The following is a 24,957-nucleotide window of genomic DNA, read 5'->3' on the forward strand; positions in this document are numbered from 1 at the left end:
GTGACTTGAAGCAAACAATGGGTTTAATTCCCTGGTTTATGTCTGAGTCAGGGAGGCTCTCCATCTTCCTGGGATTTGCCCTTCTGTAACTCTTCATCCAGCTGTGAAGGTCACTGAACTGTTGCCAGACAGGTAAGGAGTAGGTTTGTAAGGCAACTTTTCTTTTCCAAAATACAGTCTGATGTTCACTGCTCATTCTGTTAATTAGAGCAAAAATCAAAGGTTCATGTTAGTTGAAATTAGAAATGTCCCTGGACTGAGTTTTGGCCTCCCAGAGCGAATAGTAATAGCAGTTGGTGTTATATTTATATCATGCTTATGCCTTGCTGATGATAAGACCTAATTAATAAATGCAATTGAGTGTAATATAGGCAATAAAAGTTTGTAAGAAATAGCATCCTCTAACATGCACAGTCACAAGTTATTTTAAAAATTGTGCAGACAGATAAAGCTGAAAAGACAGAACATACTTTTCCTAAATTTCTGTTTTAAAAGAGAAAAACATCCAAGCCATGTGTTTCTACAATTCCTTGAAATCCTTACTGAGAAAAATAAAAACTTGTAGAAGGGCTGCTACTGGTTTAAGAGGCCTGATTGACCCGAGACAGTGCAAGAAAATGAGATTGAGATTGATCCCTCAACAGCATGCTTTAAGAGACAGCATCTCAAGTCCAGCTGCTGCTTGCACAGCCCCATTGGATCAGCTGTGGAGGGCAAAGCAGGCCATGGGGGGGAGCTGGCAGAGGAGCTGTGGCTTTGTCCCCACTTGACCTCAGCTGCTGAGGCTGGTTGGTTGAATAAACTGCAGCAAAGACAGATTTTTCATTTTGCTTTCCACAGGAGGAAATTATGATAAAGAATTAGCAGATAACAACAGCAACAAGGATAGGAATACAAGTATAGGAGGCCAGGTGCAGGCTTTGAAATGTATTGTCCCAAATTTGTGATGTGAAGTCTCTTCCAGCATCCCACTGCTCACCTCTGCCTATATCTGCAGCCACTGACGGTGTCTCATCTCAAAGAAGGGGAGAGAGGGATATTTTATGCTAGTTTAGTTTTCGGTTCCCAGAGGTCTCAATCTAAAAAGACAAGCTTTTTTTGATATTTCCATTTAGGACAGAGCTATATAGCAGCAAAACCCTGTTCATGCATACATCACTAAAAAAATTGTTTTGAGCTCAGCAACTGGGGCATGCCAGAAGTTGCCTTTAGCATCATTCAGATGAAGAAAATGCACCAGGTTACACGTAGCATTTTTGAATGACTGAAACATCATTAGTTTTAAATAATACAAGAGATCTGAGGAAGGCTGTAGTAAAGAAAAATCCAACAGCAATTCAGAATAATACTACTTGTGGATAATTCATTTCTGTGCTTCCTTGTCCAGAGCATATAGCAATTGTTGTTGCTCAAAGACTTATATCAGCCAAAGCGTAGCTATTGGCAGTGGCAACCAGTCTAGTTCAGTGAATTGGCATGAATATATTTCTGCCTCATACTAATCACAGATCCTTTAAACTGGTCTTTTCAGCTAGGTAATACTCAGCATACTGTAACTATCTACTTAATACTTTGTCAGTATTTTCTCAATAAATTGGTGCAGAAGTGACCTGAAATTTTCTATATACCTAAGACTGACATATGTAGGAATGGTGCTGTGAGGAGTGAACAAACTCTGCACACAACTTCAGTGGTATGAGTTATAACACTTTCATAGAAATGCTCATAAAAACTAATGAAATGCAAACTTATCAATGACAATAATCAGAAGATACTTGGAGCTGTGAATGTAAAAATATATGGAAAACCTGAAATTATTATCAAGTTGAGTTTTTTAATAATAAAGGAATAACAAAATATGCTATGGTATTTTATGGAGAAAAACTTAATGGCCCAATGCCTGTTGGAACTCCCATGAACATGAAAACCCTCTCAGAATTAGAACCACTGAAAGAGACTGTATGGTAACTGAGCAGTTTAATTTCTAACAACAGGGAGGAGCCATTGGAGATGTCACAAATTTAGTGTCTCTTGTTCTTAAACCTGCCACATGAAAATGTGGTGTGAAAAGTGGTGGTGAATGGGGGGCACATACCTGTGTTCGTGCTGTGTGAGTGGGTATTTCAGCAGATATTGACTAAAACTGCAAATATGGATTCCTGCAGTGTTTGAAGTCTCTAGTACAGTTCTCTTAATGATAAGCCAGCACTAACTTGGAGGTATCCAGTGGCACTTACCTATTAAGGTAATAATTCCTTTTTCATTTGTGATTAAGGTATGAAGCATGTATTGTTCATATGAAAACAGTGTAACTTTTGCTGTTTTCTGAGGTTGAGGGAAAGCTTCCTGTGAGTTTCTCAGCAGGTAACCAAATGCACTTTAAATAATGAACTCTGGGCTGTTTGTCTTTCTGTTCAAGATTTTGCCCTCCTCTGTGCCCCAGAGGTTTATAAGCAGCTGTCTTCCAACTCTGTGCTCTACAACCAAGTAGAGCTTTTCCTGTGTCCTGACCTACAGCCAGATGTGTTGGAACCTTGGCAAGGGCAGCAAGCTCTGAAGCAGAGGCAAGAACAAACACCCCTGAACTGGGGCGGAGGCATGTAACTGGTGCTGGTCGTAAACTGGGTGCACTGTGGACTGCTGAGACAGGAAAAGCATGTTAGGTAGTCTGGTGAGTAACAGAAACACAGCTTCTCTCAGGTTTGCATCTCTGTATTGGCTGCAAGTTTTAGCAGGAGCTGTTCTCATATATCTGGCTCATATATAAGGTCTCTTGTGTGTGTGTGTGTTGTCTGAGGGCAAATAGGTGTTGTGTGCTCAGTGCAGGAATTCCTGTAGCCCTGGCGCTGACATGAGGATGAACTCTCTCTAATATGTAACCACTTGCTTTTGTAGAACCATAGAATTGTAACTGTATCTGAGATGTCCTGTCCCCACCAAATGTGGGTGTGACAGTGGGTTCAAAAGGTGTACAAACAGTGAGTTTGAGAGGGAGCACCAAATACATAGAGCAAGACTGAATAAGCAGCAATTTTTGGAGGCCTCTCCCTCCTGAGCATGTTTGGTACTTCCCAGAGAGCTCTCCAAGCTTGGGACTAGAGAGTGACAAATTCTCGTACTTTCAGAGGAACAGGTGTGTGGTGGGGAGCAGGATGACAAAGAAGAGGAGACTGAGGCACTTGGAGGTGAAGATGCAGCAAGGCAGGAGGTAATCTCCTCTGAAGTCCAGGGAGCCAGTAAAGAGGAGCTGCATATTCTGAAGTAAGAGAATCAAGAGAATCCAAATTCCTCTCTTACTACATCTGGAAAGCAAAGGCAGAATGCCTGTGACAGTCACTTGTTACTAATAACAAGGTAGTGGGAAGGACAGAAATCTAAACAAGATGGAAAACAGCCCACACCAGAAAGATGAGCATTAAATCCTCAGGGTGACCTGAAATTCAGAGGCAATGGTTGAATGACACAAATCTTTGCATCCAGGTATATTGAAGTTGATATCACATTGAAAAGACTGTTACTGACTCCTTGGATTCAGGATAGCAATAGAAGTGACCAGACAAATGAAACATGGAAGTTGGTGGCTAATCTTTTGTCTGAGTAAGGACTATGAGCAGAGAATAAAGATCTATGATTGTTTTGGGTTTTGTTTATTTTGCAGTATTAGTTGCCTGACCTGAAAACCTGTAGTAGCCTATATATCAGAAGCCTAATTCTGATAACAGTGTTAAATGTGAGAAAGCAGTCAGACCTCTCTGATTATGAACTTGATTCCTGAGTGTGATGGAGGCAAATTGGTGTTGAATTTCAGGTAGGGACTGACCCATCTCAGCAAGCATGTTGGAGAGCTGCTCAGGTCTGGGGTGCAGTCCAGCATAAGCCCCTTCCAGCAGCTCATTTATGTGCTGGAAGACACCAGTAAATACCTGCTGGCCATGCTCACATTAACAGCCTTGAGCACTCCCAAGAACGCCAGCTTTGAAATCACCATGCAGTGTGCAGTCCCTTCGTCTTCCGTCTGGCTGTTCAGCCATGAATTATTGATGGCCTTCCACCCTCCCTTCCCGCCCTGCTCCCGCAGAGCTCTTGTGCACTGCTGAGCTGGAGCAGGTGCAGAGGCCAGCGTGGAGCCGGAGCTGCTGATCTCCAGGCTGTCGGGTCTTGTTTCTTTTCATGCATACTTCCTAGCACTAATAGGGACCACTTGATATTGGTACAAAACTGAAGAGGGCTTGCAGACAATTTTTTTTAAAACTTCTTTATCCAGTTATTCAGCCATTACTAATTTTCTTATGAATGTCTTACTGGTGGGTGAGAAAGACAGAGCTGTGTCTTGCTGAGTTGACTCCAGGTATAAGGATTCTGTTGCCTCACCACCCTGGTTAAATAACAGATTTATGAAGTCTTGTGTTTCCTGCCTTTATGCTTCAGACAGCTAGTGCTGTGAAACATGTTAGATGGAGGATAAGTGTCTAATTCCTGTTGATTTTTCACCAGTGTTGCTTTTATTTGGTTTTTTAAATGAAGTTGTTAGCATTAAGTACCAAATCCTGCTCACTCACGTTGACTTATGGTAAAGTAAGTAGTGAAAAAAATCTGTCAACACTACTTATTTCAGAGGATTTATTTACTTTCTTAGTTAGTCTCCTTTACGTAGAACATAAAGCATCACTTCTGAAGGAATGCTCTGTATTAAAAATTGTGAAGAGTAGTAGTTTACGGTATACCCTTTGCATTTAGTTTTTCTTATGAAAACATTAATAGACCCAGCAGTCAGCTATGGCTGAATAAAGAAATTTCAGTTCACTCATGCTCATTCATATTTGGAGTTTGATTTTCTTTACAGTGTATGTGTGCACACATGCATATATTTCCCATTAGCCAAGCATGGTCACACAGGTGAGAATTATGTGCATCTGTCCTTAGAGAAGTATTTTACTTCAGATAAGTGTTCTTGGCTTTTTGCAAGTTTCAGGGTTCATGTATTAATAGAAGGATCCACATTTGTTCCTTCCATCTTAACAAAAATGTGACATCATATCAGAGCAAGAAATGGCTCATAGTAGAAATAAAGTGGCAAGAGAGGAGAGTAACTGAATTGCTCTGAAGTGTTACTGAAGCTTACTGAAAGGCTCATTACTCAATCTACCTGAAAAATATAGTAACTTTTTGGCTTCAAGAGCTGGTCAAAATGAAAAATGTTCATCAAAGCAAAGTTGTAGCTTAAACATCTTTATCTGCTCTCTGTTAGCAGGTCAGGAACAAAGTGCCCCAGAAGTCTGTAATCAAGATGTTTAAATGAGAAACGTCTACTTATGGTGTTCAGCTAATTAAAGGGACAGACACTAAACAAAGGTTTTCCTTATTTATTTGTGCCAATCTCCTCTGGTAATAGCCAAAGGCTAATAGCATCATAAGCTTCACAAATCCAGTAAGCAGAGTGTACAGCAGCACTGAGCTCAGAGCCCAGCCATGGTTTTTTCTGCTGCCTGATGTTGGACACAGGCAGCCCAAGTAAATTCTCTTTCCCTGTGACTGGTGGTGGAGTGGCTGTACCTTTGGTGCTGCAGAAGTGTTTTTTCCACCTACCATTTCCTGCCACAGCACCATCTTCTGCCTCAGAGCTGCACCCAAGGAGGGAGCAGATACCCACTGCAGCACTGGTGTGAGCTACCACATCTGGCTTTCGGTTTGAAAGGACTCATGGTTACTGTGCTCCTCCCCTTCCCCAGGAAAGGTTTCAGACAGAAAGCTCCTGAGCTGCTTATCTAGTTTTCATGTGTGGAAAAATGAAGGAGAGTGAGATGTGGCACTATGTTTCAACGCAAACAGCACTTACCCCTTAAGTGCTGTATGTCCTCAAGTCCTTAGACAACTGCAAAATGAAGGAGGGAGGTAGTGGAGGCTTAGGGGCAGAATTTGGCAGTTGGATGGAAGATCAAACCATGATGGATAAGGGGTACAACAGGTTGCTGAGGAGGGAGGAACATAAAGGAAAAAATACTCTGGAGTAAGTTTCTTGAGTTCTTTTGTTGTTGGTTTTTTTTCTTGCTATGTGAGTTTAAAAAAAAAAAGAGAAACCCAATCCCCTGCTGCAGGGCTGAAAAGTTTTAGTTTAGGGTAAAAAATGAATTTATGGTTAAAAATGTAATTTTTTTTTTTTTTGTTTTTTTTTTCTTGCTGTGTGAGTTAAAAAAAAAAAAAAAAGAGAAACCCAATCCCCTGCTGCAGAGCTGAAAAGTTTTAGTTTAGGGTTAAAAATGAATTTATGGTTAAAAATGTAATTTTTTTTTTTTTGGTGAGACAAGGAAGTACAAAATAAATTTCTTTGTGCAAGTTTTGTTCTTATCAACAAGAACAATTATCATATCCTTGTTTCTGTTCTTTTTTTATCAACCTGTAGCTGTATTGCTACAAAAAGTTAGCGCACTGAAACACAAATTGCTGGAAAGCATGCTAGATATCTTTTAATCTTGTTTCAGAGCTATTTTTGTTGCTTTGTAGTTGAACAGAGAAAAAACTTGGGAGATAATACCTTAGAAAAAGGAAATTGTAGAACAGGTAGACTTTGAATCTGCCTCAATAGTGAATAAATCAACACTTCAGTCACCTTAACTGGTAGGAAAATGATTTTATAGCAAAGTGAAACCTCCTTATACTCTTTTGCTAATGATTTACCATGAAACATTAGTATCAGAGTTGGCACTAATAAGATTTAACAGCATAGGGGTACAAGTCAGGCATGCTAACATGCAAGTCCTTTGTATCTAAAAGTCAAAGTCACATTTCTGAGGATCCTAAATGTTTTTATGAAATCTGGAATGGGAAAACAATGTAAGCATCATAAAACAATGATCCCAGTTTATTTAGAAAACCATTAAATGTATTTCCCATCTGTGTGTAAAATTAGTTTCATTCTATCCTGGAATGAGGAAGGCGAATAATTTTAATGTGATCTGTGATTTATATTGTCATTCTAGCTGCTCAAAACTCATGTTTATGTGTTGTTCTTAGTATGTTACTCTGTTTCAGTAGTTAAATACATGTGAACTACAACCAAATACCACATCTGTCTCTCAGCTGCCATTCTACATTTAAAAAAAAAAATCAACTATTGTAACATAGTTACATGTATTTAACAATTCCATCTTTTGGCATCAAGCATTAACATTAAAAATGTAGTGAAAAAGATATTCTGGCTAACCACTCTTGTACAGCTGAGATGTATAGGTGTTTAACATTTTTTTTCTTAAATCAAGCAATATTCTACAAGCAAAATATACTAGAACAGAAGCCATTGGTTGGGAAATTACAATAGAGTTGAAGTCAAAACCATGTTGTAGACCAGTTGCTCCTGTATAATAAAATTTAGTATGTTTATGGTGTTATTACCTGTGCTAGATGTTTTCCCTCCACACCATGAAAACAGAGCTAATTGAACACAAAATCCATGAGGAAAACTTAGGTGTGTCAGGCAAAAGGATTATTTACTATTTATGATCTGGAGCAAATGCTTTCTTCGTTTGAAAGGAAGGAAATCCACCCATGTGTAGATAGAGATCTTGTATGGCAGTGGTATAAAAAAGGGTAAGAGTAGATGTTTTGTATTCTGGAGGCAGCTCACTCTCCCTCACTTGCCGTGTTCACATGTTGGAACAGCCACCAGGCTGTAGCCACAGGATGCAGTGTCTGCTCTTTTTATTCTGTCCTGTCCTTTCCCAGTGAATAAAACAGCAAGTTGGCATTACAGGGCCAGAGATGTCCTTTTGTGTAGTCTGCTGGCAGGAGAGGCAGGCGACAGTGCCTTGTGTCCTTGCTGGGCAGTTGTGTGTTGTGAGCTGTGTCTTCAGTTGTCTCTTACACAGTGCCCTGGAGAGAAGATTGTATCATAAAGTACCAAAAGTAAACAATACCTTTCTTTGCAGAGTTTCTGACTTCCAGTCCACATGTAATTCCTCCTCATCCTCCCCTCAGATTAGGAAGAATACTGGTTAGGTGTCAAGAGGTAGAAGTCTTTAAAATCAGTGTCTCTGGCAGGGTTCATTTTTAGCCATTTCTGCTCAAGAAAAGTGCATGAGTGTTCTGCAGGGCTAGGACATGTATGATTCTCTTCAGAAAATTTTTGACAAGTATTTTAAAATAGGGGGTTAAAACAGCAGAGCCCCACTTGTGCATTAGCTGCATTAAATGTCACAGTGGAATCAAACAGCAGCTTGAGGCTGAGATTTAAAAAAACAGCTGATGTGGCATAATTTTTATTAACTGCCACATGTTTACTGCAATGTTTTCTTTGATTTATTATTAACAGGAATTTGGAGGGAAAATGTTAGGAGTGGGGAGGTGAAATTTATAACTCTTTTTGTATGAAGAAGGAAAATTATTCTTTTTCTAAGGTGTTATAAATTTTGTTGTCTTTTGTGGTTAGATAAAAGGTAGGAGAATAGAGACAGTGGTGAAAGTAATCTCACCCCTAAAGAGTTACAGCTGTGCTAATTATCAAGCATTAAGAACAAGCCTGCTCTTAATAGGCCACAGCTGTATTCAATTAAGAGGGGTATTATAAAAGAGCAGGTTGGGTGGATGAGAGGGGAGATAGAGTTTGTTGGCTGTGCTTAGAAGAAGGAGTCAGTGCTGTGAGGAGCTGCTTATGAGATATCATCGAGAAGGTGTGGAACCTTGGCAATAGGACAGCAACAGTCTTTAGCGATATCATTACTAAAAAGTTCAGGACTAACAGGAATAGAACTACTGAATAAATCATAAAATTGTTGCTGAAGTAAATAACTTCATCCATGGTGAGGACTGTAATTGAGTTGTGGCAGAACTCAAAACTACTGTTTGATCTGCAACATTTTCTTTGCCAAAGGGAAAGCACCAGTCAATCTTGACATAATAAATGGTAGTTTCAGTGCATGAAAATGTTAACAAGTCCTGTACTGATGATCATGTTATGAGAGTCATGTGCACTCTTAATGTATGCATTCTACTGAGCAATCTGTGAGGTTTGGGTTTTTCATTCTAGCAATAGCTGCTATCAAAGTCAAGGACCAAAGCACTTGAGTGGCTCAGTTAAAGAACCTCTCTGAGTCCTATGTTATGCAAACTTTCCTGTTAGCATAATTTAGCATATTTGAATAAATGAATTGCCAAATTAAGATAACCTTTGTCAGCCAATATGCAATCTGTTTTGATTAATGCTCAGATTTTAAATTTTATTTAATATTTTTCATTTTAGTACTGCTCACTAACACATCAGAGAGTGAAGCAGAGTACTTGAAAAACACTTTGATAATTGCTAACTGCCCAAATGTTATAACCTCACTAAGAAAATTGCATCCATACTTTGTAGTGTTTAGCCATGGTGTGGGTGGACAGCAGTGGGACTGCTTTTTGTTTGGAACTCCTTCCCAGAGCTAGTACAGAAAGTCTCACAGTGCTAAACTCTTCAATTTTGTCTCTTTGTGGGCTAAACCGAGGTGTTTCTAAAACTGGTAATCTTGTATGTATTTGGGTCATAAACCAAGCTTTTTTTTTAATAGATGTATTTAAAAGGTATTAAAAAGCAATATGAAAAAAATATTTGGATTTAGAGGAATCAAAAATAATTAAATCTTAATTCTTTCACTCTCTGACAAATCTTCTCAAAGCCTCTACCTCTGTACTGAAACTCAAAAAAAATTACATTTTCTTATGTAGTGGTATCTTTTCATCCTGAGTGGAAACTTTGGGCTTTTCTTTGTCTTTGCCTTTTATCCCTGAGTTTGGTTTTTTGGGGGGTTTATTTGTTTGGTTTTTTTTTATGAGTAAAAACAATATTAGAAATTACAAGGTGACACTATCACAAGGAGAGGAAGAGAAACCAAAAGCAAACTTTTGATTGTAGTGAATAGGATTCCTTGTCTTTCCTGTAGTTTATTAACTTCTCTGCTTTGTATTGTCCAGAACATTTGGAGGCAAGAGGGATGTAACTTATCTTTACTGTGGTAGGGCACTTTGCAGTGCAAAGAATTAAATGATGCATGAAATGACCTGTCACACTGTATTATGTGTCACAGTATTACATACACAGAGGAATATTTGGGAAAAAAAGGTAGAAAAATATTCCTGAAGCCCCACTTTGTTGTTGTTTTGAAGAAAAACATTTCGGTTTGTGAGCAAGTATATATATTTCTGCATAATTTATTTTAGCTAAGCCGCAGGAGCCTGACAAAATAGAAAGAGGAGATATGCTGGATAGTTTCCCTCATCAATTCATTAGGAAAGGCAATGGTAGAGATTTGGTGCCAGTGCTACAGCTTCCCTTCAGGAACAACAAACCCCAACTTTTGTGTCTCATACCAGAAATAACTTGTAAACTATTTCCTGCATGGTTCCAAGTATCTTCACTACTGTGGGAGAAGTTAGGAACATCCTTATAAAGCTTTGCAAAAAGAACATGAAATGGTAGTACGCTGCAGTTTTTATTAAATAATAATATTCTCAAGTTTGTCCTGCTTAGTTTCATCTTGTTTTGCCTACAGTTGATCGTGGTTTGATGAAGCTCAGATTGAATCAAGAAGTCCACAGTGTAAAAATCTTGTCTTATGATTCATATGTCCTCCTTTTCACCACAAATACCTTTCTGCCCTTTCACAAGGATATGGACACAAATCTTCCCTCAGCTGTGTGGTCTAAATCAAAGTGCAAATTCAGACCATACCATTTTAAGTAGAAAACAGTCACTTTAAATTGGACTGGGTTTTTTGTTTTCTTCCCTTATATGCAGAATAAGGTCAGGAATACAGCAGATAATTTTCCCCTCTTCAACTGCAGAGATTGCTGCCTGTTAAAGATTTGTTAGTGGCACAGAAAATCTATTTTGCTTTTAAAAAGTGTGACCCAGAGAACAACACAACCTTCCCTGAGTGTTTGGGGTGATACAATGCTAATCATTGTTCAGATATTTAAAGAAAGCAGTAGCAATGCCAAAACCCTGATTGAGCATCTGCCAACTGCATCCCAACTTCTTATCTGCTTAATATTTATGCATCTGTATTTCATTTCAATAAATAATATATTTAATGAATTACTTCAGAGCAGTTAGGTAACAGTTGCTACATTTTGTAGCAAAGGAAGAAAACACTCATGAGGAACAACATGTTTTTTTGCCTTTGCTCAACGTTGTTTTAATTTTTGCCAGACTCGGGGATGGCCTTTTGAACCCTGTTGCATTGGAAGGCAAACTGTCACATGCCAGAGGTGCTGGAAGAAGGTGGCTGGATAGTCCTTTCCTCCCCTGCCTGCCCCAAGCAGTTGGGATGGGAGGTGGGCAGCTCTGTGATTCCAATTCCTGAGTAGAATGATGGGCCATGAGAATATTGTCCAGTTCCCAGCTTTGGAAAGTGTGGATGTGAGTTCATTTGGGGTTGTGGATTTGGTTTGAAGTGATCTGGCTGCAGTAATCAGCTCTTCACTTTATCAAGACTTGGGGACTGCAAGTTCCTGCATGGTAACAGATTAGTGACCCACCACTGATTGGCTTTTTTCTGTCTGGAAGTGCCCTATATTTCATGCTCCAGAGGAAAGTGAGCTTTTTCTTTGAGGACTATGTTTATAAATCTTAAGTTCAGCATCACATGAGGTCCTGTTTTCTCATGCCAGGTCAGGCACAGACCACAGTGTAGTACTAAGATTCTTATGTGCGCTTCTAAAGTGGCTTGAATAACTGTCCTTGAATAATGTTACAAATTGGAGACTCAACCCAATGTTGCTGGAAGATTTCAGAAGCTTTCTCAATTGTTTTAGAATAAAAAACCCCCAAGGTTCAACATAGTTTTGTCCCGCATGAGAATGATGAATTGATAGCCAGAACTCAAAGTGAAATTCAGGTAGCTAACCCCCAAAAGTAGACCTGGCAAAATCAAAGCTGTTGAAACTAAACTTACTTCTGGAATTTGTCAGTTCAAGTTGGTTTGTGCAGGGTTATTTTGGATGGCAGCAGAGTCACAGATTTGCTTCTGAGCATTCCTGAGATGCGGTTGATGGGCTTCACCCAGTGCCCTGCCTGCGGTGGGCTGGGCAAGGGGCCCGCCTGTGTCCGTGTGTGTGGGAGCAGGAGTGGGAGGGCTCTGCCAGCTCCCGTGCAGGTCCTGCCCTGCTGCAGTGTCCCCATGAGGGCTGTGGTAGACGTCTGCTCTGCTCCTCTTTCGTCACTGTATGAGCAGTCTGGAGACCTGCATAGTTTTACATTCAGGGCAGTGATGCAACAGAAGAGAAAATCTCTACTGTTTCCATGGCAGCTTGTGCGTCGGACCCTGGCTGGAGCGAGGCAGCAGGATGCTGTCAGTCCCTGCAGTCAGTGACTTCAGTAAACCACATCAAAGGAAAGCATCTACTCCTATGCTCCTTCAAACACCTCTTGTTATATGGGGACTATGGTGTATATGTTACCAGAAGTGCAGCTCTAGATTTCTTGCTATAACTTCACTTCTTCATGTTTCAACCCCTGCTGCTGCTTTGTTTTGATTTAGTCTTCTTTCTGCAGATAGTCACTGCAGAGCACTTCAGGTTTATCCATTCAAGTCTTGCTGAGGATGGCATGGTCAGATGCAGTTAGTACAAGGTGACTGGTGACCTGTGAGAAATGGTCTGGAAGGTTCCACTCTGTCACAAGCTGACAGATACAAACAGCCCAAATGGTGCCAGCCCCAGTGCCTTCCCTTAGCAGCATTGTTAAAAGGACACGGACTAACTTCTTCCCTTTTCCCCCCAAAGTGGTGATTCCTTCAATTTAGATGACACACTGAGAAACAGTGTGTAGATCATTCCATCCTACAGGTTTCCTGCCTGAAATAATCTTTGCATTTGTGTGTTTTTCTGTGCATCGGTTTGAATAGTGTGTAAGTTAAACAAAAGCCACACCTATTCAATAAATACTGTGTGGCAGAGGTGGTATTTTTTTTAAAGTGTGACTTTCTTCACACCTCTGTAACACTTCTGTGGCCCCTTGGTTTCCACTGAGTTTTTATTTAATATTCGTGTTGTCTTTTCACTGGATATTTATGATACTTTCCTACTATTTTAAAAAGCTTAATACTTTTGCTTATAGAACAAAGTAAATATTTGGTCTGTTTTGGAGTTAGCCTTAGAAGGTTTCTAATTAGAGCAGCTATCCTTTCAGTGGTGTGGTGTAAGATCTCTCAAGCTGATTATGTGCATATATGTGGCATCTTTGCCATAAATGTAGAAATGGGGAAAAAATGCAGCACTGTTCACAAGACATTTCTGTTATGATGCGTAGCAGAACAGAGGCCCAAGCATTTGCAACTGTAATTACAGTAGCACAATCAATAAGCAAGAGTTTTTTATTTTTACACAGCTTTCTAACATGCCAAAATAGCTTCCTCTTTTAAGCAATTATAGCTCATGTAGAAATTGAGCTCATCGGGAGCTGTCTGTCAAAATGTTTTTAATGAAAAATTGAGTTTGCATAACACTGACACATTGATGTCTTCTGCTTCTCACTGTTGACACTGATGGGCTAAAAGCTTGATTTTTGGGGAGGGAGAAAATTGCATTAGTTCAGCTCGTTTGGAGAATCTCTGTTTGCTGAATTAATTTGCTATGCTTTTTTTTTCCTGCTGAATATTAAACCCTGTTTTCCAACTGTGCATATAGTGCCTGAGGGGAATAGCTCCAGCTCTCATTTTCCATGACTGTTTTCTTGTAACTCAGCCCAGGCCTAAGCTGGGGATGCTGTGCAGAGCTGACACTGTAGGCTGTGTTAGGGGAGGCACGGTCTGATAAAGAAACTGCTGCCTGGTGCTTTCCAGACTCTGGTGCTGCACCTCAGCAGCTGAGTAAGTGTCACAGTTTTTCCCTAGGGATTGTTTTGTATAATCCAATTGACGTGGTGAAACCTGTGATGACTTGTGAGTAGATGTTCACTTTTGTGGAGCTCTGGCTGGATTAGCAGCAGCAGACAGTTAATCATGACAAATGCCTTGGTGGCTGTTCTTCACTGGTACATTCCTATTGACAGTAGAGATATATAAATGCTAAAGCATGTTACTGTTTTCAAGGTGACATTATTAGCTGTGTTTCACCAGCCCAATAAACATCTGAAGATCACAGTTAGCACTTTGTGAAACACACTCAAAATTGAGGGACATATGTGGTATATTCTGCCTTTTTTTGAAATAAGCTCTGAAATTTGAAAAGAAGCAGAGAGAGCTCCATTAGGAAGAGCACAAGTTCCACAAGTGGCCTGACTTCAGCTGTCACTGGTTGTTGGTCAGGAGGGAAGCAGCCAAATGGCCCTGCCAGCTGACACATCTGTGCTCTGCTGCCATTTGGTTTTCCTGGGACTGTGGAAGGTTGTCAGAGATGGGGAGCATATATTTCATAGTTGTGTGGCATCTGCTATTCGAGGCAACCCAAGTCCTTGGACATCTTTGAATTAAGTCTCAGCACCCTTGTTCAGTATTGTCTCTGTTACGTAGGAGAGGAGACTGGGACAGACGCAGATGATGCTGATTGCTGAGGGCCACACCACAATTTTCCATCAGTGCTGCTCTGCCGCTTTCCAGCATTGTCTCAGAGGCAAGGTTGTTCTTTCTCCCTTGAGGGTGCCAAAGGGAGCTGTATAGCCCTTATTTTTCAGCTTTTTCTTCTTGTTTTTTGAGCAGAGTGAAATTGTCTAGACCAGTGAAGCAAGTTGGCTTCAGGCATCTTGTCAAATTAACTTTCCTTGTCTGTGCATGTGTGGGCTGCGTGGCAGGAGTCAGCAGGTGCAGAATGCGAGGCACACTGGTAGTGTCAGAGGCATTTAGGGGAGTAAGAGCTGGCACTGTGAGAAACAGGCTCTTTTAAACTTGTATTTCAGTGAAGAGATCAAATGTGCTTATAATCATTGCCATCAGGCTAGCTGCTAACAGACTGATCCTTTGCTCCATGTACCATCCAGCTCCCCCAATACGCAGGAGAGCTGTCATTGGCCAGGGCAGAGAGCATCTCTGCAACTGCACAGCACTCTCTAACCCTGTACATTTAATGCTGGCACTGATGAGTGATGCCTGGAGACTCTCCAGCCACAGGTTAGCTGGTGACAGGAGGCCCCAGGGATAGGGTAGCTGCTGTGAGTAATCAGACAGGCACCTGGTACATACTGAAATATTCAGAAATAGACAGCAGGAGCTTTCCTGGGTCCAAGGGAATATGTACATCTAACTCAAATGCTAGAGTATGAAAAGGGCACTGTTTTCCTCACTAACTCACAAAATAAAATAGAAAAATGGGACTGTGAGGGCCTCTGACATCATTATGTGTCACTCAGCCACAACTGAGTGAGTTGAGCCAGGGAGTTCCATTAGCTGCTGGTGGTGTCTGGGTGTGGGGCTGCAGGAGGTGGGAACTGGTATCTTTTCTCCTCCGTGTGTAACTTGCCCTTCCCTCAGTGTGTCACCTTCAAGGCCAACCTTGACCAGGGCTCAGCAAGATGTGTTCTAACTTGCTGCAGAAGGAGTGCCTGCTTTACCTTGGTGCTGGGAGAAAGAAAAGCTACTGCAAAGCTGAGAGTTGTTTTTCCTCTTAAATGGTAATGGGATGTTGGGTGACACTGACCCAAAGTTGTCAGGCTGTGGTTGTGACATTTGTTGTTGTATTATGACTTAGTTATTCTAATGCATCAACAAATGTCATGTTCTGTCCTGCCTCAGAAAAAGGACTTCTCATCTTCCAGTGATAGACATCTTGGCTCTGACAGAAATTCAAGGTCTTCTACTTTGTGCCTTCAGCCCTCTTAGGCCAGCAAAAGTGCTGATGATGGAAAAGAAGGTCTAATGAACGCTAGCAATATATGCATTAAATTCCCATCACATTCTGTGTAACAGAATATGCTGGTAACCTCTTATAAACTACCTGCAGTAGTTTATGTCTCCACTAATGTGGTCCTGAAGCCAGAGGCCCTTTTCAATGCATTGAGAGTGGGATAATGAGAAATATAAACATTCTGGATAAATGTAGGGAGCAGACTTGTCAGCAACCAGTCAGGAGGAAAAGCAGATCCAGTTTGTTAGGCATACATTACAGTGTGTAGCTAACAGTGACAGCAGACACATGAATTTCTCTGCCTTTCTTGTGGAGATACTGACCCAGAATCCACTTGGATGGAACAATAACAATTCTCTTTACAAAATGAGACTAGATTGAAATAGCGGTGACCCCCAGCATAGGGAAAAACCCAAAAAGTATTGCTCATTCTTACCATGACTTTTTCTGGGCAGAAATTAGTTCACTGAAGATTGCTCATTTAGGAAAGATAAATGAGGAGTGCTTTGTTGTACTTTTTGCTGCCTCCTAGCCTGATGAAATGAGCTGTCCAAGGACTCTCATTCCCCATCTTCTTCCCCATCTTAGGGAAGCCTAAGGGGTATTTAATGACATGCAGAAGCTGAAGGGAGAGTCATTAGCACTTGAGTGTCTAGGTAACTCTCTTAAAAGTTAAGATTAAAAGCTTTGATGAAAGTGACCTTCACACTTCATTTGCCCTCTTTGTTTTCCTCCGTGCTTGAAGCTGTAATGAACACTTTTTTTCCTGCTTTGTCCCTACAGAATTTATTTTGTGAAAAATTTCTGTAGCTCAGCAGGAATTTGGATCCAGGGTGGGTCTGGCTTGCAGATACTATATCTGCGAATATTGTGTGGGTGCAAAGCAAAGGCTGGTGTAAAGGGTCAGATCTATTTGTAGAGAACTGAACAAAACCTGGCAACATTGCTAGACACAGGTTTTTAATATTTTAATTAATACTTGATTATAACTTTAAGAAAGGATAAAATTATCATCATATTTTTCTTTGAGTATGCCATGCTGTCCTCTTTGAGCAGGGCAGAAATTTGCTGGAGAGCACAAGAAAAGCATGTTGGGAATAGAAAGATTATGTGCAACTAGGGGGTTATAATCCTGTGGGCTCTTGGGTAGCAGAGTGAAAATTCTGGGCAGGCTGTAGGAGAGTGAAGTGTATTCATGTCTGGATCAGATGGGAGAACAGGAGAGAATAGAGGTGTGGCATTTGAGTAGAAAGGGAAGGAGAAGAGAAACATCCAACATAATCTGAAATAAGGAGAGCAGTAAGTGCCACTAGTGTAGTCAGGCTAGAAGACAAGAGAAAGAAGGAGCCTTTTGGGAAGGAGTTATCTCTATGGTAGTTTTGTTTATTTTTTATATTAAAATGCAGTAGGTAATTGTAATTGTAACTGAAATTAATGGCTCCATTTGAGGCACTAGTGCCTGCTTGATTGATTGAAATGGGGAATAGTTTAGGTAAAAACAATGTATCTTTCTTTTAAGTTAATTAAAGTTTTATTTTGCTTGAAATTGAACTTTTCTTGTAGTGTTAACGACATAAATCATGCTGGGGTTCCTTTAGCTTACAGCAAACAAAACAGTAAAAAGTCTTCCCGCATTGAAGTAATTATTTTAGCTCATTTTTCATTCTGAACTTTTTATTCAAATAGAAAAAGAGAAAACAACTGTTTTACCAAATGTTATGATTCTTGAAGCCCTAAAGTGTTCCTGTAGACATAGAGTACTCATAGCACATTTCAGAGCAGTTTCCTCTTAATATCCATGGGAAAATCTTTCCCTGATGTCAGCTACAAGTACATACAGATAAAGACACATACGTACTTGGTAACACAGAGGGACTTTCATTGCCTTGTAAGTCTTGCTGACCTTCCTGGATGAAGTCTAAGACTCAGAATGGAGTCAGGTTCTTTTCAATGGTGCTGAGCAACAGGATAAGAGGCAACAGACAGAAACTGATGCACAGGAAGTTCCACATGAACATGAGGAAAAGTGTTTTTAGTGTGTGGGTGACTGAGTACTGGAACAGGTTGTCCAGAGAGGTTGTGGAGTCTCCCTCACTGGAGATATTCAAGAGCCTGGACACAATCCTGTGCCATGTGCTCTAGGATGACCCTGCTTGAGCAGGGAGCTTGAACCAGATGAGCCACAGTGGTTCCTTTTGGCCTGACCCATCCTGAGATGTTGTGTCCACGCTTCGCAAGCAACTGAGCTGCCCTGTCACCCCATAGGTCTGATGCTGGAGTGCTGCAGCCTTGCAGGTCTGGGTTGATAACAAGGGATGCTGTCAGGCTCCTCTCAACAAAATGAAATGCTTTTTGTCCACTCTTTAGCAGAGCAATTACCTCTCCAGGTATCAGAGATGAGCAGTTACTTCTTCAGATATCCTCAGACTGGAAAAAAGCTGAGCGCTCTGATCAGCAAACAATTTTGCATAAGGCTCTGGCAAAAGGGAAAAGTGGTATTAATTTTCATAGTGATTTGTTTGTGGAGAAAGTATTGTTATTCTATCACAAATTAACTGTCTAAGTACCAAAGCTCATGTAATATATTGAAAATGTCAGGATATTTTCATCTTTGTGATTTCATTCCCACTGAGAATTAGTTCAGGAAGTGTTAAATTAAAAGCAATATATAAACAAGGTGCGAACAGTTCAGTTAAGTGGTAACCTGAGGTTAAAACACAGCAATCAAATTCAGTGCCTGAAGTTGGCAGGGGGATTGTCTTACCACCTCGGGAAGGCTTGAAATTAAACTTGTTTTTAAATGTAGGTGTTAAATCTGTGAAAAAAAACTCACTTGCTTATGCAAATGAAGTGGCTTCCCAGAGATGAAGAGAGCATGTTGAGCTCTAGGCTGCCTTTAGGAGACAGAGAGGCTGTGCTCTCATCCTGTAACCTCTCTGCTGTGGTTCTGTTTTGTAGCATCTGTGAGGAAGCAATCTTTAGGTAAAATCAGGGCTGTGCTCCCTGTCTGGCTGCCCTGAGCCACCTGTCAACAACAGCAAGTGGGGCTGTGCTGTTGACTGCTTGAGCTAACAGAGACAACAGCTTTGGGGTTATTTTTGTTGGACTTCTGAGACCTTATTAACTTGAAAGGAGTTTTTGGAGATACTGAATTTCTGTATTGTGCTTATAGTTTTTGTTCTCCCTGGTGCTGCCTTCAAGTAAATGCATAGCAAGTAGCCTTAAAAGGAACAAAAATCCCTTCCCATTTCAGAGTAAGCAGGAGGAGGATTAAGCTCCTTCCCCCAGTAATTGGATCCTCTGATTGCCAAGGCTTTTGAAGATGATCGTGTATCTTTCTGTATGTGATAGATTGTGTGTGCCTGTGAACTTAAAGGTAGCTTGGCTTTGAAAATCCAATGAGTTTTCCTCTATAACTGTTTTACTTTTGATTATTTACTTTGTGTGCTGACCATGGGACATGTAGCATTCTAGCAAAAAAAAAAAAAGAGGCAGGGGAAGTTGTCCTGCAGCTGTTCTATCTTAGACTCTTCTCAAGCCATAGAAAGTTGGTGACTGTCTGGGACCCTTGGGAAACATGAAAGCTCTCCCAGGGTTACAGTATTGAGGATTCAAATTAATGTGGGGGCAGAGGGGAAAGTGGACTGGATGTGAACCTCCTTAAACTGGTTGAAGTGCAGTCCATTTCATCTGTGGAGCAAACACCACCTTTCTATCACCTCTGGTCAGCAAAAAAAGCACAGTTGCAGCTGGATTGTCAGTATCCAACCATTGTCTTCAAAGCTAGTCTATGTTATCTCATGGTTTCTAATCTCAGGGTTTAAATTTGGGCAGGTAGCAGTGTCTCTATCTCTGTGTTTGTGCAGTAATACACATGGTATATTTGAAACCCATTCTACCAGCAGGGCGCCAAAGCACTCATGGTATAGAAGTGTTAAAGTCACCATTTTGCATAAATCACAAAGTCTTTCCTTTCTTTTGACAGATTGAAGACATCGTTACGAGAATGCAAGATGACAAAACAGGTGGAGTTCCCATCCGCACTGTCAAGAGCTTTCTGTCCAAAATCCCCAGCGTGGTCACCGGTAAGAACTGCAATTGGCAGAGAAGAGAATGTCAGCTGGTACTTGCTGGCTCTAAACAAACATACTAAAGCCACAAAAAAAAGAAGGGATGTGAGGAAAAAATAACCCACTCCACTTAATTTTTCTATATGTTGTTCTGTTACATGCTGGAGTAAGATTCCTTACACCTGAACAAAGATCCCTTTGTTCTGTTTTAGTAAACAAGCATTTATATTTCCTCGGGGTGAGTTATTAAAAAATGTTACATATCAAAGTATCACCAGTCAGAGTCATTCCCTGTGACAGGAGTAAGACAATCTTAGGTAAGAGTTCAGGAAAGAAAATTGAAATTGTTTCCTTGCTCATACCCAAATACTCTTACTGGACTGTGATCACAGGTAGAGGAATGTGAAATACTTTTTATGCATGTGTACTGCTTTGTTAAAGTTCTGTGTACAAAAGTGTGGATGATGCAGAAACGGGGAGTCAGAGTACAAGACCATTCCTCCACATATTTCCAGACAGAGTTCTGTTCCAATGCAACAAAGACCTCTGCCATTGATAGATGATGAGTTTATTCAGGGTGATGTAAATTGTATGGAGGATTTGTACTTGGATTTCTGGTACCTGTTTTCACTGACTCAGTAGTAGTGTTCCTGAAGGTTCCTGGGGAAAATAACCATTTATTTGATTTGAAAACTGACTCACATAAGCTCAAGTCTGCAATACATAGAATGGATGTCTTAAGATTGACTCAGCTAAAAGAGGTTTCTGAAATTCTGGTTAAAATTCATAGCATTAAAAAGGTAATCGATCTAGTCACCAAGCCACTGCGTGTTACTGAAAAGGAAATAGGAGACCTCACAGGATTTTTAAACCATGGTTAGCAGTTCTCTGGCATGATGGGAACTGCTCCTAGTTCTGGAACACCAGCTGCAATTGCATTGTCTTGAAATGGCTAGTTTTCACAACACAGAGAACTGTGAAAAGATAAAATAAGAACAAAACCTCTCTCCAAAGCCTATAGAAATTCTTATATTTTGAGGGGAACAATCTCAGTACCATTCCCTTCAGGTGATTTGATGGCAGCTCCCATGGACAGTTCATGAAGCCTCTGAATTTGAAAAGTATGGGAAAATAACAGCCCAGTGGACAACCCAAAGTTTTCTCCATTTGTTATTTTTCCTTTCAGATGCATAGACCTGCCTATTTGTAGAGCAAAACCAAAAGCAAAGTATGTATGCTATTAGTGATTGACTGTAATAGATAGGTGAAGAGGTAGGAGCACCTACATTTGAATGGAAGCTGAGGGCACTGGGTTTGTTGAGTCTGGGGAAGGACAAGCTGTAGGGAATGAGAGGCTACAAAGAAAGGTTCAGATACTTCCTTAGAAGTGCATGTTGAAAGTACAAAAGACAATCTACACAAGTTGCAGGGAAAGAAATCCCAACTAGATTTACATATAGAAAGAAAGTTGTTCATGGTCAGAGCAGGTGAGCATGGGCCCAGTGTCCCGGAGGAGCTGTGGAACCAGTGGTTTGCAGCTGTTCAGAAACCCCTGGGCCCAGCTGAGCTGAGCAGTCTGACCTAACTGTTCATTTGGCCTTGCTTTGTGTGAAGGTTGGACTAGACAATTTTCAGAGAATCCTTCTAACCTGTATTACTCTTATGGTCAGTGGATACTCAGTTTTATTGCTTGTCTAATTCCACACAATGTAATGAACACAGCAGAAGAACTTGTATTTTCAAAAACTTTGTACTTCCTCTTGGGAAGAGCTCAATTCTAGACCATGGCATTCTCACACACTTTTTATTTCTACCTGAGAAATGGAACAGCAACGCTGAGATGTGATTTACTTGGCAGGCTCACAGTGACTGTGATTAACAGGGATTTATTTTTGCTTGACACTTCTATTGTAATTGCTTCTCACAGGAGAAATATAAAATCTTAAAGGAAAAGAAATATTACAGGAGTGCCTTGGTGCACCTAACAGGCAGTTCTGTTTATAGTACAGCAAAGTGGGTGTTTGATTTAAAGTTTGAATACCAGGGAGACAACTGCTCATCTCTGTTTTCCTTTCATCTGTCCTGATGCCTTAGGTGTGAATGAGGTATTGGGTAACACAAGGAGAAGAAGCCTCAGGGAGTTATCAATAATGGTCCTCTCTTGGCAAATTGAAATCTGGGAAAAAGGATGAAAAAACTTTTTTGAATGTATGATGAATTTGTGCAGGTATGCTGTGCCAAAGACACATTTCAATCTGCTCTGGAAGTAGATTTTCCTATCCCCTTCCCAGTCTTTTGGCTCTCAGTAGGTCAGTCAAAGGAGAACACATCACACCATTATCTTCTTGGTTAGGTTTTCACTTTTATGGGCAAGCCACAGAGAAAGTAGGATGGGACCAGTCTGTGTAGCACCTGTGTGCATGTGTCAGACATTGTCCAATGTTCCATTTAGAGTATGGAATATAGAAAAGAATGCCTGAGGGCACATTTTGAGTAGTGCTGTGATCCATGCCCAGAATAGGTTGTCAGCCAATGCACATAATGGCAGCTGCTGCAGTAAATGGAGTTGCACATTTCTCATGTAGTGAGAAAAAATTTTCTCAGTAAAGCTTTAGTTTCTGTAGATGAATTGTTAATTCTATTTTCGCAGTTATCAGACTGTTGTAGGAACATCTCATTATACTAACCAGCAACAAAACTGGCTTTCTTATCTTCTTTTTGATTTTCATATAATTGCATCTTAAAAGTAGCCTCATTCTTGGCAGGAGGACCAAACACGTATACTTTTTTCTCCCACTGGTTCAGACTTGGTCTTATACAACATTGCCAAAACAAGTCAGAAGGAAGTCAGTGCTGCAACAGCAGAGCTTTTCAGTACAAAAAGCCTCCTTCACGCTTCCCAGTTTGCCACACATTCCCAACCTCATTGCAGATTCTCCTGTTTTGTGGACTGTCTGATCCTGTGTATCAGCATCTTTGCTACCATAATCCAAAGGAGGCATGCAGTCTAAAATCTTTGCACTAGTCTGCCCGCCTCCCAAGAGGTTTCGATACACCTTCATTCTGATCCATACCCCCTGACTTCAAGCGTGGCTTTCCCCACAGCTCCATTTGGAATGATACCCCCTCCCAGCAGCAGTCCCATGGCTGCTTGCTCCTGCACTGCTCCTGAGCCTCACCCCAGCACTCCTTGTCTTCCTGCTCTGCTCCCAGCGCTGCCTCTGTCGCTGCAGGTGGATTGATGAGTTATATCCTGCCTCTGCTGGCTTGGATTGAGTGCTGCCATGCAAGCTGAGTGCACACAGCCCTGCCAGTGCCTTTTACTCCTGTCCTGCCATGTCTGTCTTACATAAGCCCTGGACCCCTCTCAGCAGAAAGTGCCAGTTTCACTGAAATGTGCCAGATGGCCTGTCGCTACTAGAGACTCATGAGCTAAACCAAGTTTAAACTGCTGTGTGTCTCTGTCTGAAGAAGCCAGCATGTGTCTTGGCAAGTGCCCATGGAGTTGTCCCAGAACACATCAGAATGTCACTTACTCAAAGAAAATGCATTTGGCTGGAGTATGGAAATCCCACGGTGTTGTGAAAGAGAGACTTCATTATTGAAAATGTTCCCTGATGATGTAGTTCAAAACAGTCAAGTTCTGCTGGAGAACTTTATACACCCATTGAGAAATTGGTTCCCTTAGGGCCATCCTGAGGGTGTTTGTTGCCTTTTCCCTTCAGAGGAAGTCAAGCACATCTCTCATCCAGATATAGCAGCCACAGGCCCACAGGAGAAGAAAGTTCCTCATGTCCAGAGTTTGAAAGTCCCCTGTTCAGGTGAACTGTGCAAAAAAAAAAAAAGTTGTTGTGGCATGGGGAACAGGCCCAGGACTGGCAATGGTGGCAAGAGCCAGCACCCATCACCTTGCAGGGCCTGGGGAGCAGGCTGCAAGGCTGAGTGCTTGCCCAGAACATTCGCTTTCTTGATGCTTCTTTTCAGGGGTAGAACTTGCCTTGGTGCCTTACTATGGTCATTGGGACCAAAGCCTCCGTGAGCTGACTACCAGCAGATTTGGCTTCCCCAGGCTGTCTGTCCATCTGCTTGCATCACCTTAACACAGGGCTTTCACTTCAGGACTGAGACTGATACAGATTTCCCTCAGCATTTGGGTAGTTTTGTTCGAGGTATTCTGTCTTTTCTCGTAGTTCTGCTTTGAAAAATAGGACACTTGAAAAGTGGTACTGGCTCTGTTTCAGTTAGTAGATGTAGATAGTCCCAAATTTAAACCAACTTCAATCTTCTGCTAAGCATCAATTAGTCTATTTAGTTAAAACAAGCAAACAAAAGCCACTAACAAACAAAAAAAATTTCCAAAATTTAAATCAATATCCAAAGTAATGCTGTGTGTTTACAGATTTGTGAAGGATATAAAGAACATGCTCATGGTTCAAAATTGACATATGTTTATATGTGCATACTGTATAATTTTTTATGGTTTTCCACATTTCTAAAGAGCAGATGCTGCACAATAAATTCAACAGTTTAGCAGTTGCTTGGTGGAAACTGGCTTGCCAAATAAAAGTTGGTTGGGCATACAAATCCATTTATTTATCATAAAAAATCAATTGTTCTGAACAAGTTGCATTTAAACTAATTCAATACTAGGCTTCTTCATAACAACTTGCATTTCCTTATTTTATGCATCTCTTCAAATTGCACGCAGTGGAAATGTAATCCCTCTATCCCTCAATAAGAAGTCTAGTATTTCAAAGCTGCCCTGAATAACAGCATTAGACATGTCAGCAATTACATGAGTAGCGCATGTCTTGCAATTACTTTTTTTCCAGTAGCTTTCTCTTAAGCTTTCTATGTGCATGTCAGGAGACAAATTAACCCAGTTAAGGAGTCAAACTCTTATGCTGTGTTCATCCTCAGCTCCCTCCTCCCTCCCTTTTGCTCCTTAGCTGCATCCAGCTTCCTACCTTTCAAATGGTGAGAAGGATGAGGGAGGAGAAGATGAAAATCAGTTCCCAAAAGTGTAGCAATTTTGTGCCTGTTGTAAAGATGCAAAGCAACACCTTGTGTAGCAAAAGTTTAA

At 40.8% G+C, this 24,957-nt stretch overlaps 1 protein-coding gene across 3 annotated transcripts in view; it reads left to right on the forward strand.

Annotated features, from left to right (window-relative positions):
* Positions 1-24,957, forward strand: part of RGS6 (regulator of G protein signaling 6) — a 262,968-nt gene that overhangs the window by 137,686 nt on the left and 100,325 nt on the right. For all 3 annotated transcript variants that reach the window (XM_039705211.1, XM_039705210.1, XM_039705212.1), the window contains one exon: positions 19,790-19,889. In XM_039705211.1, coding sequence (XP_039561145.1) covers positions 19,790-19,889 — 100 coding nt within the window. The remainder of the gene's footprint in view (positions 1-19,789; positions 19,890-24,957) is intronic.

This window comes from Passer montanus, unplaced genomic scaffold (genome assembly GCF_014805655.1).
Source record: "Passer montanus isolate IOZ18808 unplaced genomic scaffold, ASM1480565v1 scaffold18, whole genome shotgun sequence".
Classification (NCBI taxonomy): domain Eukaryota; kingdom Metazoa; phylum Chordata; class Aves; order Passeriformes; family Passeridae; genus Passer; species Passer montanus.